The 25,623-nt window shown below is 36.8% G+C and overlaps 2 protein-coding genes across 10 annotated transcripts; both read left to right on the plus strand.

The window, feature by feature from the left end:
• The first annotated feature begins 5,630 nt into the window (after nt 1-5,630).
• Nucleotides 5,631-7,190, plus strand: LOC6618267 (ATP synthase mitochondrial F1 complex assembly factor 2). The gene is made up of 4 exons (XM_002042504.2): nt 5,631-5,914; nt 5,997-6,304; nt 6,362-6,542; nt 6,603-7,190. Exons 1-4 carry the CDS (start codon nt 5,815-5,817, stop codon nt 6,851-6,853), a joined length of 840 nt encoding a protein of 279 aa, XP_002042540.1. The 5' UTR covers nt 5,631-5,814; the 3' UTR covers nt 6,854-7,190.
• A 642-nt stretch (nt 7,191-7,832) lies between these two features.
• LOC6618268 (protein FAM102A) lies at nt 7,833-25,416 on the plus strand. Of its 9 annotated transcripts, none has more exons than XM_032716419.1 (11): nt 7,833-8,051; nt 8,526-8,662; nt 15,914-16,316; nt 16,374-16,685; nt 16,745-16,974; nt 17,838-18,115; nt 18,183-18,265; nt 20,172-21,404; nt 22,852-23,415; nt 24,051-24,256; nt 24,315-25,416. In XM_032716419.1, the coding sequence occupies exons 3-11, from the start codon at nt 16,141-16,143 to the stop codon at nt 24,431-24,433; spliced, it is 3,201 nt and encodes a 1,066-aa protein (XP_032572310.1). In that variant the 5' UTR covers nt 7,833-8,051; nt 8,526-8,662; nt 15,914-16,140; the 3' UTR covers nt 24,434-25,416. The 9 variants fall into 9 exon arrangements, with proteins under 9 accessions (XP_032572310.1, XP_032572327.1, XP_032572331.1 ...); XM_032716436.1 differs by having other exon boundaries at nt 20,181-21,404; XM_032716440.1 differs by having other exon boundaries at nt 20,205-21,404.
• Nucleotides 25,417-25,623: the final 207 nt, after the last annotated feature.

Genomic DNA, 25,623 nt, shown 5'->3' on the forward strand with positions numbered 1-25,623 from the left:
AAGGACGTGGCCACAGTATTCTGGTATACTGATTAAAATTGGCAAGAAAAATAATAAAACGAATAAAAATCTAAACATTTTGCAAGTGTGTGGGCGTGGCAGTTTGGTGCGGTTAGGTTAGGGCGTTAAAGTGGGCGTGGCAAAAAAATGTTTGTCAAATCTACAGAAATTTATAAGACTAATAAAAATAAATACATTTTTCAAAAGTTTTGGGATGCTTGTGGGCTTTAGAGTGGGCAACTTGAGTAACCTCGTTGTTAAAACATAAAATCGGTCGATAATCCGCCATATAAACGGTTTGGCTCTGGAGCGGGTAAACACAGCATAGATCGGGACACTGAGAAATATATTCCGGGAAAGCCGACGCACAAGATTCACATGATAGCCAGTGATGTAAACTTAAGGCCATGGAACCACCGTTCGAAGAATGGGAGCAGCTGGAACTTTCACATGCAAAAGTACTTAGAATCTATATCTTCTGAGCCCCTTGTTTTCAAAGCGCTTTGATCAATACCGTCAAAATTACATTTTGCAATTTCCTCATAAGAATTCCTCGAGTATTCATTCCGAACCGTGCTTTCCTGATGACTAGCGAATCTGCAATTCGATAAAATATTGCTCTCTTCTGGTGCAGGTGTGGATGAAGTCGTCTCTACTTTAAATGAGTTAGGGAGCAGCAACAATCGTCTGCATCTAGATCGGAAAAGGTTCTGAGAATGCGATAAGGACAACGTTTCCTGATCGTAGTAACATTTTACCCTTACTCAACCTTTTACCTTTAACAACCCCTCTCAACCTCTTAACTTATATACGGGCGTTTATACGGACAGTCAAACAGGCGGACAGGTCGAAATCGGCTCATTTATTAATTATAATCAAGAATACACATATTTCATATGGTCGGAAACTCTTCATTCTTACATACTTTTTAACGAATCTGGTATACCCTTCTACTCTACGAGTAACGGGTACAAAAATGCACGTATTAACTTGATCAAAAGCTAAAGACTTTACCATAGAACTACCTTCGATGGAAGCCCTATCACCAATGCTAGATCGCACTGCTACCTAGGAGTTCATCTAGATCGGAGACTGACCTGGAGGGCCCACATCACGTCGGTCAAATCTAAGTCAATGGCGAAGCTAAAAAAGCTCGACTGGCTCTTCCACTCCAGCAAACTTCAAATGAGCTCTAAGGCTCTTTTAATCAAAGCCATTCTCGCTCCAACGTGGAGTTATGCCATCCAGGTGTGGGGAACTGCCGCCAAATCCCAGCTTAATAGGCTCCGTGTTGTCCAGTCGAGAGCTGCACGTCACGCATCTAGGCTCCCCTGGTACGTGACGAACATGGTCATCGAAAGAGATCTGAAAGTTACCCTTCTTGGGGATCAGATTAATTTCCACAGCAGCCGTTATGCCGACAGGCTTATGGCCCACCCGAACCGACTAGCAACTTTCCTAGCTGATCCCATCTCCCTCCGAAGACTAAAGAGGGTACACCCCAGCGATCTCCTTACCCGGAGGATAATATAACACATTACATTTTAAGTAATTGATAGCTAGACTTGATTTTTCTTTCTTTTGTACTTTATAATTAAGATACCACTTGGTCTCATTTATCTTTATCACACATTAGGTTATGTTCAGAGGAATTACTGAACGATTCCTTTTGAAACCTTAATAAATAGAATTAGTTCCCTTTTAAAAAAAAAAACCATAGAACAGATGAAAAATGATTTTAAAATAGCAGAAAAGTAATCATTATTTCGTTTTTTAATATAAAACAAGAGAGAATGCTATGTCGACATCAGCTAGTGGAAATGCGACCGCAAAATTTCATAATTTTTCTGGGATATGGATATATAAGAAGAAAAAATGGAGAAATAAGAAAAAATTAAAAAAATTGTCAAAGGTGTGGGCGCTCGTGCGGCTTATGGGCGTGGCAAAAAGTTTTTTGGCAGAGAGATAGCACTTTACAGACTAATAAAAGTATGAACAAATATCACAACATTTTGCAAAAGTGTGGGCGAGATAGTTTTGGCAGGTTTGTGGTCGTTAGAGTGGGCGTGGAAAAATATTTTTGGGAAATCGATAGAAATTAACAAGACTAATAAGAATATGAAAAAATATCAAAATATTTTGTGAAAGAGTGGTCGCGGCAATTTTGAGCGGATTGTGAGCGTAATGGTGAGCGTGGCAGTATGGGTCAACAATTTTGCGCTGATTCTGTAGAATCTATATGCTTAATCTGAACTTCTACCTTTTATAGTTCCTGAGATCTCGACAGTCATACAAACAGACGGACGGACAGACAGACGGATAGTGTCAGATCGACTCGGCTATTGATCCTGATCAAGAATATGTACACTTTATATGGTCGGAAACGCTTCCTTCTGCCTGTCACATACTTTTCAACGAATCTAGTATAGCCTTTTACTGTACGAGTAACGGGTATAATAATAATAATTATTCTAGTGTCTTTGGTATGACCGTCCCTCCAGACGGGGAAGTGGAGTCTTAATTGCGGTTGGATCTACCCTCGAGTCGGTCTTTAATTTTTACTCCTGCAACATAATGACGGATGCCATTAATATGTTTTATACCGCAATTATATCATTTTTTGACTCTTGTGTTTCGATGTACCCGTCAATATCTTAACCTTCTTGGTTTAATAAAGAGTTGACACACCTAAGAAATTTAAAGTTCAGACTTTATACAAAATTTAAAAATACCGGTTCTCAGTCCATCCTTTCTAAATATTTAAGCGCTCGGTTAAAATTTACCGTGCTTAATGCTCAGTGCTACATGAATTATTTAAACCGTTGTAAGTTCAAGTTCGCACAGGATCCGAAACAGCTTTATAATTTCGTTAACACTAAGCGAAAACCAATTTCTTACACTTCTTCGCTATTTTTTGAAAACACTACGGTAAGATCGGATCAGGCAATAGCCGATCTATTCGCCAAGTTTTTTCAAATAACATATTCTACGGTACCTCATTCCGAACAGCCATACTCTTAAGCGGTATTTATGTCGATCTTCAGCGTATAAAACTTGTCTATTCGCCAGGTCCCGACGGAATCCCTGGCTGTGTGCTCAGATTCAGTGCGGAAGCCTTGTGCAAGCCTCTACTGAAACTGTTTACCTTATCTCTGGAATCTTTACAGTTCCCTCATATATGGAAGGAGTCCTTTGTGATTCCTCTTCATAAAAAAGGCAGCAAACTGGATGCAAGCAAATACAGAGGAATCTCTAAATTGTCGGCTATCCCAAAACTTTTTGAACCTTTGTAGATCAATCAATTCACCGTGTCAGCACAGTTTTATGAAACGTAGATCAACAACCACTAACCTCTTGGAGCTAACTTTTTTTGTAATACAGGGTTTCAAAAATAATCTTCAAACAGCTGTCATCTACATATGTACACTGACCTTAGTAAAGCATTTGACTCTGTTAATCATTACCTTAGTAAGCAAACTTGATCTATTAGGTTTCCCTGTTGATCTTCTAAATTTGATTTTAAGCTATCTGAATGGCAGGACGCAACAGGTCCTCTATAAAAATTCTCTGTCTTATATTCTCCGAGTCACATCCGGTGTCACAAAAGGGATCCAGCTTTGCCCGCTTCTTTTTACCTTATTTATTAATGACCTCCCCTTAGTAATAAAACATTCGCGTGTACTTATGCACGCAGACGATGTTAAGTTATGCCTCCAGCACAAGGACCTTTCGCGTTATTTGGACTTACAATCCGATCTAGACAGATTTAAAATATGGTGCCGTTATAACGTATTAAACTTAAAAGGGTGCAATTGTACAGTTATGACGCACGACTTACACTCTACGTGGGTGCCCTTTGGACAGAATAACACGGGTTGATGATCTTGGGATTCTTCTGGGCCGTAAACTTTCTGACTTTCTGACTTTCGACTATTGTCAATAAGGCCAGGGGTGTGCTTGGTTTTATAAAAAGGTGGTCTAAGGAATTTTATGATCCTTACTTGACTAAAACCTTATTTATTTCGCTAGTCCGTCCGATTCTTGAGTTTGAATCACCTGTTTGGAGTCCACAATACGTAGTCCACTCGGACCGCATTGAATCGGTCCAAAAAACTTTTTACTCTTTGCCTTGCAGCGCCTAAATAGGGATGTATATTACCTCCTTATTCCAGTAGACTACTTTTAATTAATTTACCTTCCCCAGCTAACCGGATAACGATGCTTGGAACAGTCTTTATTTGTAAGCTTATTCATGGTGAAGTTGAGAGTCCCGACTTGGTTCGTCGGCTTAACTACTCTGTTCCGAGTAGATTCACTAGAAACTATATACCCCTTATCTTAAATCATTGTAGATCTAACTATGATTTGCATGACCATTACAGAGTATTATGTTCTTACTATAATATACTTTGTCCTATTATCTGTAATATTGACTCTCTGCCGCTCTTGAAGCAATTAATTGTAACTTTTTTTATACATAATAAGATCCTACCAAAGACACTAGAATATACTAGAAAATATTCTAGTGTCTTCGATCCTACTAACACTAATATTTATTACAGTTATTTTTATCATTTCCTCTTTTCTGTTCTCTTTTCTATATCGCGTCTATCGTCAGTCGGTTGGGCGTGGGACCCGTGCCATTGAAAAAAAAAAATCTGACAGTCAAGACCTAAACTGTTTTTAGTTTTTATGGTGCTATTATTGTCCTCGTTTTCCTCGATGTTGATGTAGGCACGCTATGTACATATGATATCGGTTACAAATTATTTTCTTTTATTGTATTGGTAATATAAAGGCCATGAGCTTATAATTTAATGGTGGATAGAGATTTTTAGTTACAACCGAACGTTACGAACTCTCCTTTTTCTTTTGGCAGTGCCGCTCAAAATGGTCAAAATAAATACATTTTAGTTGCCTCAGTTGCAGCTGCCAAGCTCGTCAGTACAATTGAAGCATTTTACCAGGCCATTCAAGAGTAATCTCTTGGCAAATCGGGAATAACTCAAACGGCGATTCACCCACCAGGTTTTCAAAGGTGCTCCAACCAAAAACATAGACATCTCGTGATATGTATCTATAAAGACATCGACTCCAACTGCAACACTGGTAATACTTTAAATTACTCTAATTTGGGTCTGCTTTAGACGGCATCTACATATGTATCTGTGAATCTACTGGCAAAGGGTTGAAGTATGTATAATCTATACATCCCACATTAGTAGTGCAAAATAATGAAGCCTGATACTTATATTTCATAATGATACGAATTAATCCATTTGCAAATTTTTATTTCACAACTTAAGAACATCTGCCCAAAAATAAGGGCTTAAATAAAAACTTTAAATAATTTTCTTATGAAGGAATCTGTTTAGATGGTTAGAAAAAGCTTAAGCAACCATTCTTACGCCCACTACGTTCACGGCTACAGTTTTGAAAAATGTTTTGATTTTATCATTTGTCTTGCACATTTTATCGACGTGCCAAAAATATGATGGGGCTAAACATATACAAGGGTCATATACAATAGTCAGAAATTACTAAGAACAACAATAAGAACAAAAAATATGACGATGCATTCAAGTTATTTAAAAATACCCCATGTGTAATTACTGTGTGTAGTAACATCTGTAATCGCTAAAAGAGACCCAAGTGTAAAAAGCTAACTCGACTAGAAGCTATAAATGGCACAGAAACGTAAACAGTACCTACGACTGATTTATTGAGATTTGTGGAAAAAGTACTACAGCCACACTGAAAACATAACTCTGCTGTTAAATAGCTGATAAAGAATCAGGCAGACAAACTCTAAAAATGAACGGAAAGCATATAGTTAGCGCTATCCGAGCTCTCCGGTTGACCAACTTTAGCCAGTGTAAGGGAGCCGCTAGCAGTTTCACTGTGCGCCACTATGGTAAGCCGCGGTAGCCAAAATAAAAACGTGCGTAGCCATTTCATAACATGCCGGCGATCGACGGGCGGTTTTTCTGCTGCAGCCTCTCCACCCAAGCGGTTCTACAAGAAGACTTCCGTACTGAGCGGCGACAGCGGCTATGAAGTGGTGTTGGATCACCGGAAACTGAAAACGCCCAAGGGCACACCCTTCATCGTCCGCAGCGAACCCCTGGCTATTGCTGTAGCCACTGAGTTCGACGCCCAGAAGGAAAACATCGAGCGTTCCCGCATGCACTTATCTGCGCTCTGCTTCACGGCCATTGACAATCCCAATCACCTCTCCAAGTTGGACATGGTCAACTACCTGCTCAACTTCATCGGCACAGACACGGTGCTCTTCCAGTACGACGTGAGTGAATCAAATGAGAGTTGGAGTGCACATTCCACAGATGTATATCTTTTGCAGGACGAAAAGGACCTGCAGGACCTACAGGTGAACGAATGGGACCCGGTAATCGCCTGGTTCAACCAGCGCTACGACACAAACCTGCAGAAGACCATGAACATAACGCCGCCTCAGGTCAGCGAGCGAGATAAAATGAATATCGCAAAGCATTTTCAGTCCTACAGTTTGGAAACGCTGCATGGTAACGCAAACCATGACTAGAGCCTGGAGTTCAACGTCTATTAAATATCTCTTCCTCCAGGCTTCATTTTCGCTGTGGACACTTTGAAGTCGATTGTCCTTGCCTGCGCCGTCATCGAGCAGATGCTTACCGTGGAGAAGGCTGTTGCCCTGGCGCGTCTAGAGGAAGAATACCAGCTTAAGTTTTGGGGTCGCGTGGAGTGGGCACATGACTTAAACCAACAGGAGTTGCAAGCACGTCTGGCGGCTGCCGTGCTCTTCATACATCTTAACTGTTCGGAAAACCTTGTTAAGCAAAAGATAATTCTTTAAAAGAAAAATACTTGTGCAACATATTAGTTGACTACCACGGGATTATGACAGCACGTGGGTCTCCTAATACATAGGACATAATAATTGATGTATATAAATCGCGCCTAGCTTCAAACTTATCAAGGGCAGGTCATCCCCCTTTTTTTTTAGCTCTTACCGGTTTCATAGTATAACAAAACAAAAAAATAAGCAACGTGGTTGGATCCATCTATCATGTCCAAGAACGCTGTATATGTACCTATTATGTCCATGTGTGTATAAATTATCGGACGTCTGACAAATGATATTCGGGATCTCTGAACTGTATAATTTATAAAGTTGATATTCACGCCTCTAACACTCTTATCTATCTGGGGTAGCAGTCTATTCGCAAAAGTAGTTGGGGTATTCAACTAGGTATTTGTTAACAAATTAAGTTTTTAAATGTTCATTTTTTTAAATCAAAATCCAGTGAAATATTATATTATAATACTTTACAAAAGTAATATATTCTTATGACGTCTCTTACAACACAACTGAATTTTAGTTCTGATTCTAATTAGTAAGCCACAAGGACTCTTGTAGTGAAATACGTGGAGGTAGTGAAAAATGTAGCGTCAGAAAGTTCACAAGGAAATAAATTAAGTCTTTGGGAACTAAACATGTACAAATGTATAAGATATATGTAACATTTTCGTTGAAAATTTGAATGAGATTACTAAATTTTAGAAATATTTAATTTATTTAATTTTAATTTAAGGTTTAGTTTGTTTGCTTCTTGACACCGGGGTTCTAGCCCATTTTCGAAACCCCTTTGCAATACATGGGCATTTATTTAGCTTTAGCTAAGAAAAAATTAAGTGCTACAGTGTAATAAGCGCTTCAAAGAAGTCTCAAATAATAAAAATAATTAAGCAATTTTTTTTAGTAGTTGTGGTATATTCTGATAAATACTAGCTTGGTATTTTAAAATAGTTACGGTGCAGTCCTACTGTACACTGTGGTCACACTGGTTCGGACGTGGGTGGCGCATCATCGGTGGTATTCTGTTGAAAATTAATGAAGTGCAAAACTACATTTTTCGCTAGTAAATCCGAGGAAAGTTATGTTTGCACGAAAACAAACGCAAGCAAAGGCAGTTGATATTATTGTTGGTGCGTTTGGTAAGCAGCGTCGTTCGAGTGCGTGGTGGTGCCAATGTTTGTGCTGGTGTGCGTTTGTGAGTGCCTTTTCACTAGAAAAATGTAAAAAAAAGTGTTGCCAAAGCAGTGAGGCATACAATTTCCTAGTCGCTTTGTTTCAAACGAACGAGATTCGCAAAATGCGATTTGTAGACCTGAAAACAAATCTGTATCGTTGTGCTGGGGATATTCATCATTTGAACCCTCCCTTTTCGCTTTTCTCGGTGAATAATCCATAAACCTCGGTGTGAATAAACCATTGACTACATCAACAAAAGCGTGCGTGTGAATAAAATAATCTTGTTGGTCCCTAGTTGCTAAGTTGCATTTTAATAATTGTGAAATCCCAGCACCGAGGACGACAACAAATGTAGATTTTTTCAAAGCACAAACAACTGCAGCATCACGTTCGACGCCCTTCGGGAGCAGTTGTATTGGTGTTCTGCTGCTGTTGTGTTTGTGCTACCACCTTGTTCGATTTTAATGTGTTGTTTCTGTTTTTCACATCGAAGCTCCGTATTTTGTGCGGTAAGTGTAAATGGCGTGTTTCAAATATTATTTCGGATGTGTCTCCGCCGTATAATCAGCTGTTTGCAACGTTAGCGTTGACGCCCACATTTAAGCTCACTGTGCGGAATTCAACTAAGAGGTAAGTCCGATTGGGATAATTGTATTGTATTTTTATTTATTTACAAGGCTTACAGTGTTCCCTCCATTAAACCGAATTTCGATTGAATTTGGTATACATATGTATGTGTGTTCACACGTACACGTATACGCACTGACTTCTTTTGTTCTTTGTTTTTATTCCCTAGCAGAGAGTATATTGATTTTAGGCGGTCATTTGCGACCATATAAAGTATACATATTCCTGATCAGAACTATTTAATATATCTTTTTTTTCGGTATACACCAGTTTTTGACAGTATATAATTTTGGTTTTAAATTGAAATCTGGATGAAGCTGTTCTATCTTTAATATCAAAATACTGAAAGGGTATATAAGCTCCGGCTTGTTGAAGCTACTATTCTTTACTTTAATTTTATGTTGGTCTAGGCTAATTGTGTTTTATACTGATTTGTTTCTATATTTGCTGGCTTAATTTTTTATATAAATTTTAGTGAATTAATACAATTTATGATTTATTTTTTAAAAAGCGCCCCTTATAAGTAAATTATACTTTGTAATTTACTCGAATGATATTGCGGCTTTTTTTTCTATCCGTATGAATTTCAAAATCTTGGAAACTAAAGGGATAAAAAAAGTTTGAGTTTGCAGATTGGGCATGCAGATTGCAGTGACGGCAGAGCTTAAAAATGTTTTTAGACCTCGCCCCCCAAAAAAGGTTCTTAATTTATTTTCGTGGCAATTAAAAAATATAATCATAATAGTGGACGTCTGATATAGAATGAACGAAAGGTCACGGTTTAAACTTTGCTTCAATATTTGGTCACCCACCGTTGGTTTGGCATATAAATTGCCGGGCTTTGGAATTTCAGTTTCGCAATGAAGTGTGAGGTGTGATAAATGCTTGCAATAATCAAATCAAATCAGCACCAATGAGGTTAAACGGGATAGGGCAACCCTGAATTGCTCGTTCAGATCTGACTTCGTCTGCTTCTGTAATGAGGATGTACTCAATTAGATTCAAATTTTTTCACATCCATGTGGGTCCATAACGAGAAACAGGGAAAGTTCTACAGTTTCGGCTTTCTGTGCTTTACTAACTACAAAAAATGGAATGCATGTGCCCTTTGAAATATAACTAAAAACTAATATAACTAAAAAAAAACAGAGCAGAATAGAGGCTGTCAATACATTATAAATATACTTAAAACTATATAAAGTATATATATTCTTGCTCAGGACAAATAGCATAGAAGGTCGAGATTCAGCATAAAGATTGTAGAAACAAAGAAGCACAAACGGCACAAACCTGCCGCGCCCACACTTTTAGAAAATGAATTGATATTTTTTTATATTTTTATTGGTCTTGTAAATTTCTATCGTTTTGCAAAAAAAAAAATTTTTGGCACGCCCTAAAACCGTTCTTAACTGCAACGCTTATTTTTTCTGTAAATTTGTGTAATACTTTTAATAATTTTTCTATTTCTTTCTATTTATTTGCCAACAAATTTTTGGCGACTCCCACTCTAACGTCCTAAAACCGCCCAAAACTGACACATTTTTAAACAAAAAATTATGAAATTTCGCGTTCGCACTTGCACTAGCTGAGTAATGGGTATCTGATAATCGGAGAACTCGACTATATCATTCGTTCTTGTGTTATTCAGTAATTGCAAGTATATATAAGCTTTTTCCTGTCAAAAAGCCTCTAAGCCTCCTTTGTTGTTAACTTTTTAATAAAAGGCAGATATTAAACACTTTGGGTAATTGAAATTGTATGGCTTGGTAGGGTTCCTCACCATACCCTAAAAATATAGACAGAGTTACACTTCAGAACTTGTCGAACCAGTCCGACAACGATTACCGAGTTAAATGTCGGTTTGGTAAATTCTTATCTATTTGTGTTTGTGAAATTCAAGTTCACAACTTTTTTTTCAAAGTTGCAAATGACATAATCGAACTTAGATAAAATTTCTTGGCTTGCACGACACTTTCTTCCACTCTTCCATAAAGGCCTTTCCGACCCTATAAATATATTCTTCCTCAGTAGACGTGTATATTGATGTCGAAAGATCTTTTTAAAACCTAGCAAGCAAAAAGTTTTAAATGTCAATGTTCAAAATTTTTCTAGTCCTATTATTAGGCTATCTTTATAAAAACATAAACGGACTCGAACTTCCTTCTGTTGCCATAACGTTAATTTCCACAAAAAAGCCTCACGGAAACTTACAGCCAATCCTTTAGCTATTCGTTAACCTACACGCAAATGATATTCGATATATTATTCGATACCAATTATGTTGTGAAAGTTTGTTTAAGATATTTCGGCGCCTACCCTAACGCCCTTAAACCGCCAAAAACTGCAACGCACACACTAGAAAAATGTTTAAATTTTTACCAATTTCTATCAGTATACCAACAATATTTTGTTCACTCCTTTTCTGACGCCCACAAACCGCACTAAATTACTTTACACTTTTGAAAATGTTTTTTTTTTGTATATTACGTCCCAGCTTCGGTGGATCTGCCAAATAAATGTAGGTATTTTTCCCTTCTCTTCCACTAGCTAATTAACGGGTATCTTATAGTCGAGAAATTTGAGCGTTCGATCTGTTTTTAATACTATTTTGCTTATTACTTTTCAATTGATATTCAGCCTACTCAAAATACCTACATACTCCCAATATTCATATTATATGCATTCCTTTCGTCCCTTTACAGTCGTTACCAAAAGCAGATTTGGTAGTCGTCGCAAATTATGATCGCTTCAAAGCCATTTGCATCCTCTTTTTCTATCATGTGGAAAAGTGTTTTCGACTTCCGTATGAATGCTTGATTTAATGTCTGGCTTTGCGCTGCCTAAGGCAAAACAAGTCACTGTCTCAGAGGACACAGAGGAGATTACACCCCAAATCACACATTAAAACAACGGCTATCTCGAAAACACAAGTTTATTGATTTTCTATAACTCTGTGATGTTTCAACAGCATTTTAGTTTAGTTTGTTTGGCCGTCGTGACACGTCTACGCGCCAAAGTGGGTTCAACCAGATAATGGTGGATCATCGTGTTGGAGGACAGAAGCTTGTAACATGCATTCATTTACCTGCAGACAGCTCGCTTACAGGAATCACTAGTGTCTTTGGGACGGGTTAAGGTGTTAATAAAGAGGAATATTCTTATTTTCGCAATGCTTTAGCAAAGGTTTTTGAATATGTTAAAAATATCTATATTAAGATATGTACATACATATATACTATTATGTATAATATATAATTTTTTAATAATCTTCAACAATATTCATATTAATATTTTGCCGTCCGAAAACCACCCAAAACTGCCACGACCACATTTTTGAACAATTTGTAAATTTTTTTGTAATTTTATTTAACAATCTCTATCGATATTATGAAAATTATGAAATTTCGCATTCGCACTTGCACTAGCTGAGTAATGGGTCGGAGAACTCGACTATATCATTCGTTCTTGTTTATTCTATTTAATAAATAAAACATTTCCGACCCTATATATTTTTAATCAAGATCAATAGTCGAGTCGATATGGCCATGACTGTCTTGATATTTTTATCCGATACTCGTAGAGTAAAAAGGTATACTATATTCGTTGAAAAGTATGTAACAGGCAGAAGGAAGCGTTTCCGATCGTATAAAGTGTATATATTCTTGATCAGGATCAATAACCAAGTCGATCTGTCTATATCCGTCTGTCCGTATGAACGTGGATATCTCAGTAACTATAAAATCTAGAGATTGAGATTCAGCATACAGATTCTAGAGACATAGACGCAACACACACGGGGCAACCTATGTTGCCACGGCCACTAAAACGCTCAAAGCGCCAAACCGGTCACGACCACACTTTGGAACAATTTAAAAATTTTTTTCTCATTTTATTCCCCAATTTCTATCTATGTCCCAGAAAAATGATGAAATTACTCGTTCGCATTCACACTAGCTGAATAACGGGTACCTGATAGTCGAGGAACTCGACTATAGCATTAGTCTCTTGCTTTTTATTAAAGGGCAATATATTGGCACCGTTAAAAATCTATTATGTTGGTCCCCATGAGAGGAGACATTTTTTTTAGCACAGCGTAAGCGCGGCAATCACATATCTACTCTCTTAATTGTTTCCAGTTTGGCATATGTGAACTACGATTGTCCATTTATAAAAGCCAACGCCGATAAAGTTTGTCAGATCAGTCTGAGCCTCTGGCTTACTCGAAATGTGTAAATAATTTGTGTCGTTTTCCTCTTTATCAATAATATGTTTTGACATTCGACTGAAAGCGGGGTTCTCTATACAATAGAAGCGGTTAGTCTGGTTGTTATTATTAATTTTTTATTATCATTGTTTGATTTCAAGCTGTTTGCGCTAATTGGTTGCCTTATCTTATCTTTAGTGGGTACACAGGATCATATAAACACCTTCTTGGAAGAGCTGACTAAGTGTTTTAAGTGCAACAGATATCGATAACACTATTTTTTAAATATTAATTTTTTCAAATTTTTCTGGCTTGTGACATTTACAAAGGGAATTTTATTATCTTAACTTTCCGTGCTTAGCACACCGGATTTTAAATAGTTATACATTAGGTGTAGTAAATTTTTTTTCGAAAAGTAAAGTTTAAAATAGAAAAGTACCTTCAAGATGCGATCTAAACTAGGTTTACTGTTACCTTTAGCTAGATAATTCTCTTCAACGATTCTTGTATACGGGACCAAGACCAAGAAGTACATTGGGACTATTTGTTGTGGATAGAGAATTAGTCAATCTTCAACATTATCTTATACACAAATAAGAGAAACTGATATAGTCTAGTTCCCCGACTACCAAATATCCTATCAAATACCCTTTACTCAGCTAGTGAATATGGGAAGCTCATCATTTTTCTGGAATATCGATAGATATTGGGGAAAAAAATGAGAAAAAATTAAATACATTTTAATAGAGTGGGCGTGGCAGTTTTGGGCGGTCTGTGGGCATTTTCGGCAATTTGGTGGCAAATTTTTTTTTGCACATCGATAGAATCTTACAAGACTAATAAAAAAATGAAAAAATATCATAATGCTCTTCATCTATACGGACGGATTCGGATACGGACAGGGGTACATGTTCAGTTCGACTCCGCTATTGATCTTGATCAAGAATTTATATTCTTCATATAGTCGGAAACTCATCCTTCTTCCTGTTACATACTTTTCGACGAATCTAGTATACCCGTTTACTCTACGAGTAAAGGGTATAATAACAGAAGTAAACGTTTACAGCTAGTACTTTTTGACTCGATAGGGATTTTTACATAGTTGACTATTGATATTTATATATTCCTCGGCACGCCAAGATCAATACATTACAAACTTCAATTCATCTTAAATCCAGAAACCTTAAGGAATCGATCAAGCCATGTTTGTCTACCTCTCTCTTAAAATTCTAGACACGCCTAATTAATGCAGATTTGTTTTTAATATTGCAATGCCCAAAACCGAACTTAACTGACCCATCATCACCACTATACTGTACCCTAGCAGAGGGACTTCAGTCCTAATCAGTACTTACTTTGATTAGTATCAAAACCGAGTCGATAAAATCATGTTCGCCCGCTTCTACGCCACCTATCGGAGCTAAAAAATAACCGCAAAAACTCTTTGCAAAGAGTTTACACACCTAAGAAATGTAAAATCCAGACTGACTACAAAATTTCAAAATAGCGGGTCTCAGTATTTCCTTTCTAAATAATAAAGTGCTCGTTTAACTTTTACCGTGCTTAATTCTCAGTGTTACAAGAGCTATTTGAACCGTTGTAAGTTCAAGTTCGCACAGGATCCGAAACAGCTTTATAATTTCGTTAAAACTAAGCGAAAACCAATTTCTTACCCTTCTTTGCTATTTTTTGAAAACACTACGGTAACATCGGATCAGGCAATAGCCAAGTTTCTTCAAACAACATATTCTACGTTACCTCATCCCGAACAGCCATAATCTTACGAGGTATCAAAGTCGAATCTAATAGTTGGTCCCACTCTAAACGAAAGGTCACTGCTTTACGATCTTTAGCGTGTCTATCGCCAGGTCCCGACGGAATCCCGACTTTGTGCTCAGATTCATTGCGGAAGGCTTGTGCAAGCCTCTGCTGAAACTGTTTACCTTATCTCTGGAATCTTCACAAATCCCCCATGTTGGTCGGCAAAACTTCTCGGTTCCAAGTAGATTCACTAGAAACTACATACCCCTAATCTTAAATCATTGCATGACTCTTACTAAGTATTATGTTCCGACTATAATATACTTTATCTTATTATCCGTAATCTTTCTCTCTGCCGCTCTTAAAGCAATGAATTCAAATTTTTTAATACATAATTACTATATACAAAAAACAATATTACTAATATTTATATTTATTATAAACTCTTTTATATTATATTTATTTCTTCGTTACTGTGCTCTTTTCTATATCGCGTTTACCTTCTCTCGAATCGAGCTCTACGATAAATGGCCATAAAACTGTCATAACTGATGTTGACACAAAAAAATTGCTGACAAAGAGCTAAAAAAAATACTGAATACAGCATAAAATTTCCAAATGTTATTGGAAAAATATTTAAGAATAATTTTATTACTGTTGAGAAATGTTGATAAAACAAGAGAGAATGCTATAGTCGAGTTCCCCGACTGTCAGATACCCGTTACTCAGCTAGTTTTTTACCAAATTGTTAGAAATTGGGGAATATAATGACCCGTGACTTTTTTTTATTAAATCGAGACTAATAAAAATATGGAAAAAGTTACAAACATTTTTCATAAGAGTGGGAGTGGCAGTTGGTGGGGGCAAAACACTTTTTTTTTCCAAATCGATAGAAATTTACAAGTCTTATAAAATATGAAAAAATATCAAAACATTTTTAAAAAGTTTGTACGCGTGGAGTAAAGGCTATAAATATATAGAAATGAGTGTAGGCTAAGATGTTTCCGTAAATTTTTGAGAAATAATAAATCGAATTTTAAAATGCGTTGTTTCGAAATGCATTTTATGTAAATATTTTTGTCCATCGCCTATATATATGACTATACAATTAGGTTAGGAGCGTATGTATATTTGTCAGATAAAAATTTAACAAGAATGCTTATCTTGGGGTCGGTTATAGCCGACATTTGCCATTCAAGTGTTAGTAAATTGACTAATTTTTCAATTTAAGGTCAAAAACGTATTTGTGGCTAATAAACTTTCTAATCTTTGTTTTTATTTACTTAAAGAGTTGACAAAACAGGCCCCAAACACAATTTACTGCTCGGAGACAAAGTCGACAATGAAAGCAATAGCTAAGGAACCAGCTCAAAAAAAACGGATAAACTAAAAATTCTAAAACCGTCAATCAACTGATTCAAAGGCTAAGTTGAGGCGGTTTTGCACAACCGCTGAGAGCTCTACATTCATTTTGTGGTAGGAAGGCGAAAGAACTTACGTTGTTGGACAGAAATTAATGACACTTCTTGGGCCTAGCGCCCCTGGCATGGCCTTTATGATGAAAAAGAAAAAGTACAAGTTCAATGTTGAAGTGCAATTGCAGGATTTAGTAGAGGTGGCCCTGGTCAATGAGGTGCTGTTCGCAAAGATACGGTTGCTGGATGGAGGTTCTTTTCAGGAGTACAGTAGTCGGTGAGATATCATTAGATTCATAGAAATGGTTCAGTTATATTAAATGCTTTTGCCCAGCGAGGAAGTGCGCAACCATCGAGTAGAATGGAACCGCAGCTTTGAGTTTCCGTGCAAGATGAGCGCTAATGCCTCAACCGGCGTTTTAGATCCTTGCCACCTGCGTATATCAATACGCAAAGAAATGAAGGGAGGACGAAGTTACTATAAGCTTGGTTTTATCGACCTCAATCTGGCCGAATTCGCTGGCGCCGGCCTCACCTCCCGTCGGTTTCTCCTGGAGGGCTATGACTCAAGACACCGCCTAGACAATTCGATGTTGCGAGTGAGCATTAAGATGCATATGCTTAGCGGTGACATTCTGTTCAAAGCGTAAGGAATCCCTTTTCAAACCTTCAAAATTTGTTATAATAAAGCATATACCTCTACAGACCCACGCCAAATCTAAAGAGCAAGCAGAGCAAGCCTTCAATGGATGACTTTTCAAATGCAGCCACTGGAGTAGGTCTGCAAATTCCGACGGCTACCGCATTGCCCAGTATAGGAAGCGGAAGCGGTGGCGCATCCGTTTCCTTGGGCGGTAGTGGAGTCACTTTGGGCGGCATCCCCGGTAATCAGTCGTTACCCGGAACGCGACCCGTTTCCACCACAAAGGAGGAGGGTAAGTATTAGTTATAAATCAGGCTTTTGGTTTATCGTAGAACATAGTTAACATCTGGATGACAATCTTTTAAATAGTGATGCTAATTTATAGCATAGCATAATTTATATACGCATCATAAAGCATCTAGTATACCATTTTCCTCTAAAAGTAATAACAATACAGCCCATTTACATCATTTTCCATGTATTGTACTACTAGATTCGATGAGCAGTGTGTATTAGTCACACGTCGCACATAACGTTTTTATCTCTGTAAAAGACATAAAATATTTAATTTATTTAGTCTTGAAAGAGTTACGTTTCCGTCCCTGTAAAGTATATATCAAATATAGTATATATTCTAATACCTATATCAGTATAACTGGTTCTTATGAACTATAAAAAGATTAAGCATGCAGATTTCAGAGACTTGCGCTTTGTAATTTTATTTCGAAATTTTGCTACTCCCACTCTAACACCCGCTCAAAACAGTCACTTCCACACTTTGAAAATTGGTTGTACATTTTTTTTCCATTTTAATGTTTCCAAAAATCTCCCGATATTGCAGAAAGTGATAAAATTTCTCATTCAACTGAATGTAGCTGAATAGCGGCTATCTGCTATTTCGTGAACTTGACTAAAAGCAATCTCATTTGATTTTGGTTGAAATTTTCATTATATCGTATATATATTGTAGTCGCCTTCGTGTTGTTTCCTGGTGCAGTTTGTCATTAGATGCACAGCTATAAGAGGCACTAGGCTGTAAAAACGAAAGTTTTGTTCACCCACAAATAAGCATATACGCTATCGCTAAAATTTTAAAGTGTTTAATCGGAACAGAGAAACAGTTTAACCGGAATTTTTCTTCTGCAATACCTACAGATATCGACAACCAGGCTTTGATAGCAACTATTGTGACAGACTCCGGCTTGTCGGAGTCCTCGGAATCGGGGATAACGTTGACTACGGATAATCTCCAGCAGCATGCCTCAGTCATCATAGCTAATCCTATTAGTCCTGTGACCCAGCCGCTACCGCAACTGGGAATCATTGGCAGCAACAATTACGGGACAACAGTAGGGGCTATCGGATTCTCTGGCGCCGGCAACGCCACCCTCATAGAAATGGGTCATTCAAGAAATTCCAGTAATACTAGTCAAGTGAGTATAGGGCTGAATCACTTGACTTGACAAATACGTAATGTTCTGTTAATGTTTTCCGAAATAGATGTCAAAAGGTTCGGGTTACAGTAGTTTTTCGCACAGTCAACACTCAAGGCAAAGTTCTGAGGGTGATTCGGGACATGCTAGGTAAGTCGACAAGACAATTTTAAAACGCGCTTATATTCTGTAAAAAGCTTTAAACATTTTTCTTGTGTTATTACTGACATATTTTACCATAGATTCAAAAAATCGATATCTTTATATCATTTCTTATAAAACAATGCTTAAAACTCAGCAAGTACTATATATGCTAAGGCTTTATATAAAAGCATATTTTAATTGTGTCTAAAACCTCTACCTAACGCAAGAACACTGAAATAAATTAATATCATATGAGGCAAGTCAGTCCTTACTGGAATAGTTTGAACATTGCATTCTGTACTAAAAATATAATTGATTTACTAAATAGAAAAATACTTAAGTATAGAGTTTCTTATAGATAAGTCTCCATTCCTGTGTTTATTGTATTTGAAAATGCTTTTTTTTTTTATTGATCTATTCTATTTATTAAGGTTTCAAAAGGAATCGTTCAGTAATTCCTCTGAACTTAACCTAATGTGTGATAAAGATAAATGAGACCAAGTGGTATCTTAATTATAAAGTACAAAAGAAAATGTAATATTTTATGTTATCCTCCGGGTAAGGAGATCGCTGGGGTGTACCCTCTTCAGTCTTCGGAGGGAGATGGGATCAGCTAGGATAGTTGCTAGTTGGTTCGGGTGGGCCATAAGCCTGTCGGCATAACGGCTGCTGTGGAAATTAATCTGATCCCCAAGAAGGCTAACTTTCAGACCTCTTTCGATGACTATGTTCGTCACGTACCAGGGGAGCCCAGATGCGTGACGTGCAGCTCTCGACTGGACCACACGGAGCCAATTAAGCTGGTATTTGGCGGCAGTTCCCCACACCTGGATGGCATAACTCCACGTTGGAGCGTGAAAATGAAAATGCTATATTCCTAAACTATTTTATTTTTCGTCTATGTATATATCTATACATTATATTTTACTGGCTAATATATTTTGCTTAGATTTCACAGAGATAAATATCTATTAACTATATTAAGTTCTATGTCATTTAAGATACTTTAGCTAAGAACATACTATTAGCTACTTTTATTCAGGCCTAAAGGGAAACCCTTTTTTTAAGGGTTATGCAACAGACTCAGTGTTTGAATGTATCTTATAGTAACTACGGTAAAAAAAGAATCTAGTTTAATCAAATTGTAAGCATTTAATCAAACACAATTTGGTTATTATTAAAATCAACTTTTTTCGGTATAATAGTTTTCGTAATTATCTAATCTATATTAATACAAAAAAGAAGTGCAGAAATTGGACAATTTCACTTTTGTTATTATGTTATTATTTTCTGGCATGCAGGCACATGCCCCAGCTGTTTGTTGACTAGACTCTGCTAAGGCAAAGACATTAGGGTTAATTTATTTACAGAAGGCACATTTTAAATGTAACCTTTGTATGGACGGGTGGTAAAATCCTTTTCGTTTTCGGGTCCGTTTTGGCAGTAAGTTTTTTGTTTGTTAAGTTCAATTCTTGCTTGGACTATTGTCCTTTTCAAGACCAAGAAATTTGAAAAAAAATGTAGTACGCTTATTTAAGCGTATTTATTTATTTTAATTCCTACAGCTTCTAAATGTAGTACAGTTTTTAGTATTATTCAAAACCTGTTGCTTGATCAAGCCTAAGCAGGTTTCATTAATACTTAACACCTAACATATTGGTTTTTGTTTATTTCATCACATGGTCTTACAGAACTTTTTATTTTTGTTCCGTTTAATTTTACTTATATTTTATACTTACGTTATATATACTAATTCTGATTTCTTAATAATTTCTATCTTTCTTTTTTAATTAACATTATGTTTTATATATAAACTGGGGTAAATGGCCAACTAACCAACCAAAAATTACATCTTTAAATACAATTTCCATAACCGACTGCCTGCGTTCGAAATATATAACAAACAATATAGTCGCTTTAGAAAATCCGTTTCTCTATTTAATAGACTCAATCAGAGAGCAATTAATGCCATGAAATTGAATATACCACGTAGCCGACAGAACGGTCAAAAGGGAGATGAGCTTCAACAATGTAACAGCTTGCCAGTGGTAGTAGCCAAAAGCCACCGTGTTCATACTCATCTCAGTCTCAGCACCACTGTTGAATACGCTAGCGATGAACAGCTCTACCAGACTCCAAACGCCACCATGACCAACTCTCAAAAGTTGGCCTTTGAGGACTTCCGTACTCCAATGGCAGAACTTGCAGCTCCTCTCTTTCAACCGATGGGAGCTGGCTGTAGTGGTACTCCCAGCTCTACATATCGCAGTGCCGGATCTCCATCCCACAACACCCAATATTATGACAGCGAAGAGTCGAGCGACACTGATGAGTCTCTTAACAACGAATCGGGCGACAATGATTCTGGCCTAGAGGAAAACTTTCATACTCCCCGTGTAGCCAAGATTAAGTCGATGGAGAATCTCTCTATTCTGGAGATGGAGTTTCACAAGGCTTCTATAGAACTGGACCGAAATTCACCGCGCCGTCTAAAGCAACTGGCTGAGCATGCGCAGATCCCAAAGATGAAGTCGCTAAACAACCTCTGTTTTGACCATTATGCAGAGCAGTCTGTGCGCGAAGAGTTTCAGCGTATGCACGAACAGTCGCTTCAGGAGCGAATGCGCTTTCAACAGCACCATCAATTACGGAAGAACTCCAGCACATCAAACGGGTCGGCGACGAAGATGTACGTAAAGCATTTGAGTCATCAGAATCATCATCACATAAAAGTCGGTAACGCCAAGTTCATCGGGCAGGACGGCAATGACAGTCCACAATCGATGCACTATCCCATTCAAAAGATGCGATCAATGGGTACCATACAGGACATTGTAAGCGACCGCATTGAGCCTGACCCGTTCCTCACTCCAACCACCGAGCGGAAGCCTAATTTTTCGCGACTAGTCCAGTCCGCGGAGAAGACGGTGCTGGGCAGCAGCTATGTCAATCGTCTCCTTACCTACGATGCCGTGGACTCTCCGTCGGAGCCGTTTAACAGCTCAGTGTCCTTTATGTCGCGTACCCCCTTTCAGAGAGCTTATCGGCGCAACATACAACAAGGCAGCTCTTCGACGCCTCTGGCTACTCAGGATTTCTTCGCCGTGCGACCACATTCCACAAGTGCTGCCTATGAGCTAATGAGGTGCGTCGCGTTAAAATATCAAAACTTCATGCAGTAAATTCTATTAAAAACTACTATAATTTAGTCTATAAACAAGAGCATTACTCGTTACTTTTTAAAATTTATCCGTTACTGTTAAACTGTTTTATAAATGTTTAGTCTAAGACTTCGTTTTCGGGACCTAGTCTAGGAATTGCCATTGGTCTCCTGGTATTGGTCCACTACCCCAAAATGCCGATATCATTTTCGCTTACTCACTGGTTTTTTTTCGATAGATGATTGTTTTACTTCTGTTTTGTTTAAATTTGCACTAATTATTTTGGGCTTTTGTTAAATTGTTTTTTACATTTAAAAATAGTTGTACGTTTTTTAAAACAGTTCTATTGCAAAGAAGGTTGTACAGTATTTCATTTGTCACTGACTGTTTCACTTTAATCACCATATTAATCATCGTATCAAGGCGTTCTAATTATGTATTACATAATAATTAAGCTATTATAAACAATCACAGGTCTCAAAAATGAATTAATTCAGTTTTTATCACCACCAAACATTATTTCTGCAACATATTTCGCTCGAGCAAGCCATAATTTACAAACGAAATTCATAGTCGCTTAGGAAGATATTTGGAAACAATAGAAACATTCTTTCAAAACTAAAACCGGAGGATTAATATATAAGTAAACACAACAAGAATTATGTAGCAATTAGAAAACTTGGTAATGTAGATGCATTAAAAATTAGGTAAAATTAGACACTGACACTGATATTATGGTCGCGGTTTTGCTTTAAAATAATATGGGCGTTGAAAACATGTGCTACGTTCAGAAGACAGAAGAACGTACAAACAAACATGTTCAGATGCATTTCCCGATCATGAATATATATTCTTTATACAGGAAAAAACGCTTGAAAAATATTTTTTATTACTATTATTAATTATTATAACTAATTAATTATTATTACCTACCTAGTAAGGGGTTTAAAAAACCGGACTCAACCTCCTAAGTTTCGAAAGAAAATCACATCCACAATTTCTTTATTATTAATACTTGTTCTGCTAATTTCTATCAATTTATTACATTACTGAAGTCAGAGGGCCACTGCAGGAAACAGTCGCCTTCCTACTTGCTTAGTAATGGGTATTTATTGGAAAAACTGGACTCTAGTTATATATATTATATTCATTATATATATGTATATACATAGTAAATACATACATGATAACCCAATTGCCCCTGCAAATCTCTTATGTTACGGAAAACGCATTCGCTAAGCTTATTCGCTTCATTTAAGAGGAGTTACACTATGAGTAAAATATTATTTGTTTGTTTGATTTCATTTATATTTTTACTCTATTGTTTTGTTAATTGTTAACCGCTTTAATTAGTTACACGTGCTTTTATAATATGGCCGTAATGTTCTATGTCTAAAACAAATATTCGCATTTATGGACGCGTTCATTCAGAAACTTCAGTGGAGTTCCTCGTCGACTCTTTGATGGCAATATCACTACTGCAGGCCAGAACAGCAACATGGGTGCTGTCAGCACCAATAGACAGCAGCAACCTTGTGCTGCAGGAACTAACACTTTTATTGGATCCAATTTATCACCTTGTGGAACTTTGGCCAGTATACACTCAAACCATTCGGCCTCTTCTTCAAATGGCAGCAACAGCAGCAGCAGTGGGGCAGTCATTACCTTCCAGTGTAACGCAGGCAATGGACAGGATACAGTAGACTCGGCAAACCATCAACAGCAGATGACAGTGGGATCGCCCAACGGTCATGGAAGCAACCCCCGGTTGGGCAACGTCATGTCAGGCGATGCCATTAGCTCAATGGCCGCCAGTCCGACAGACGCTTGTAGTATTCGTTCTAATCCGTCGGCTGCCTCACTTCTTCTTTCCACGTCGGCAGCTGCAGCAGAGGCTTCTGCATTGGCGTCGGCAACTACTATGTCCGTTTCGGGAGCAACACTATCACCTCTAGCCACCACCCAAATCATTCGCCGCCCAAGCATCACAATGATGTGGGTTCATTTTATGTTTCTAATTTTTATATGTTCACCCTCGTACTTTGCGCTTTTAAGTTGTAATGTCATGCTTTAGACAGCTTCTGTGTTCTGCAAAAATATTTTTCGTTTTAAAATTTTGAACTATTTTGTCGGAGAGCAGGTAGTTTGAGCTGTATTTCTAGTACCATAAAAGCTATTTTTCATTTGTAAACCACTCCAAAAAAATAAATATCAAGATGTTCAGAATAACTGCTTGTTACGGAAATTGTTACGGAAATAGATTGTTTTTATCTTCTTTTTAGAAAAATTTGTCAGGCAAATAAAAATGTTTATGGTTTTTATAAAAATTAATCAATCTGTTATAGATCTTATCAATTTAATACCATTTAAAGATTTTGCACAAGCCCTGCATAAGCATAATCATGCAATTATTAAGAGGTCCGTGTTTAATTGGCATGGTACAACGAAAAAGTGTGCAAACGTTGTATTCTTTGCCAAAATATTGCCTGTGCTTTTGTTGCGTTGTTAATCGCGCAAATATTAATAATTTCTTATTTACAATTAAAATTAATTTCATTATTATTTAAATAATTTCATATATATACTAATTTCTATCAACGAAATTGATTATTCTCATTTTGTTCCTTCAGGAATCCCAGCTCCGGTTCGTTAGTTATTAGTGATACGGGATCTCTAGATCGGACGAAAAGCAGCGGTGAGAAGCGCAAAAAGGGCGCGCTCGATGACGGGCCACGTGTTTCCGACCGAGTGGAAGAGACACGGGTCAATCCAGACTCATTAATTGATGAGATTTTAAAGGATACTAAACTTGATCAGCTGGAGGAATCCGCAGAAAGTACGTACCTTGATGCTTTTTATTAATGGGTATATAATTACAATATTATTTTTCTTAGCCTCAGGCCTTCAACTGTACATCGCTCGCGATGGAACCGCCTCCCTGGGCGGACACGAGGTTAAATCAAGCGTACGAGCAGGCGCCCTAAAGCAGGTGGTAATGCAGGATAGAAGATAGTAGTATCCGAGACTCACAACTCCTTTTTAAAATTAATTAGAAGACTTATTGATCAATTAAAATGGAGTATTGAACTAAACGAAATAGTTTAGGTAATACAAACATGTTTACTCGCAAACAAATGTGAGAATGCAAATAAGCTATATAAGAGTATATAAAATGTTTGTCGGAACTACACTGCTATGAATGTAATTAGTTAATTACACATATATATGTTTATAGAAAAATACGCATGTATATTATAGATTTGTTAACAGGCATAACTTGTCTAGTTGTATTTGCAAGTGTTGTGAATTAGGTAAACAACCGTTAACAATTAGGAAAACCAAAAATGAAATTCATAATGCTGCACATTATATTTGCATTATAAATTAATCGCAATGGATACGATAAATGAGAAAAGGTTTAAATTTTATTTTCGAATATATAATTTTTTGTTTTGCTTTCATCAATTTTTCCAGCATTTATAAATATATTAAAAAGTTAATAGAATAAATAACGCAAATGTCATGCTAAACAAAAAGCTTCAAAATTAAAACACCGAATTGTAATAGTCATCGAAATATTATAGCGCAATCAAAAACTAAATAAGCCTAATTAGTTTTACCAATTCAGCCCATTATATTCATTTTTCTTTTGAACATATACACAATCATTAATCAATATTTAAAGTCAAAATTGTTGTAGATGTCTAACTGGTATTTTAGTTGTCTTAATTATTTTTTAAAGCTTCCGGAAGTTTTAATGTAAAAATGTTTCTTTTAAACAATACTTTTAAATCTATAGAAAAAGCTGTTAGATGGGAACACAAAAAATACAATAAGTTATCACCTAATGTTTATGTTAAAAATTTTTGTGTAAAATGATGTAGTTATTTTTTAACAATTTGTAAGGGGAGAACTTAAATAGCTCCATATAAGTGTATTTAAATTGTATATGCCACAAAACAGGAAAATAAAAATGGACACATACATGATTTATAACTGTCAAATGTTTAGAGTTGGGCAAACGCTATTGATTATTAAAACAGACATGCTAGTGTAGGCGATCAATTTCAAATTTTTAAATATGTGAAACTCTTTCAAAACACTTTAAAAATGGTAAAAATTTTCAAATTTTTTAAGAAACATTTAATGAAATTGCCAGCAAAAATTGCTCAAATTGCTTTTGTTCACTGAAAAAAAAAACCA

Source organism: Drosophila sechellia, chromosome 2L (assembly GCF_004382195.2).
Source record: "Drosophila sechellia strain sech25 chromosome 2L, ASM438219v1, whole genome shotgun sequence".
NCBI lineage: Eukaryota > Metazoa > Arthropoda > Insecta > Diptera > Drosophilidae > Drosophila > Drosophila sechellia.

Coding starts and splice junctions, on each gene's coding strand:
- LOC6618268 (XM_032716419.1), top strand. CDS start 16,141: ATGACACTTCTTGGGCCTAGCGCCCCTGGCATGGCCTTTATGATGAAA. Junction 18,266..20,171: donor GGTGATTCGGGACATGCTAG/GTAAGTCGACAA, acceptor CAAACAATATAG/TCGCTTTAGAAAATCCGTTT. Junction 21,405..22,851: donor GCTGCCTATGAGCTAATGAG/GTGCGTCGCGTT, acceptor GCGTTCATTCAG/AAACTTCAGTGGAGTTCCTC.
- LOC6618267 (XM_002042504.2), top strand. CDS start 5,815: ATGAACGGAAAGCATATAGTTAGCGCTATCCGAGCTCTCCGGTTGACC. Junction 5,915..5,996: donor TTTCACTGTGCGCCACTATG/GTAAGCCGCGGT, acceptor TTTCTGCTGCAG/CCTCTCCACCCAAGCGGTTC. Junction 6,543..6,602: donor CAGTTTGGAAACGCTGCATG/GTAACGCAAACC, acceptor CTCTTCCTCCAG/GCTTCATTTTCGCTGTGGAC.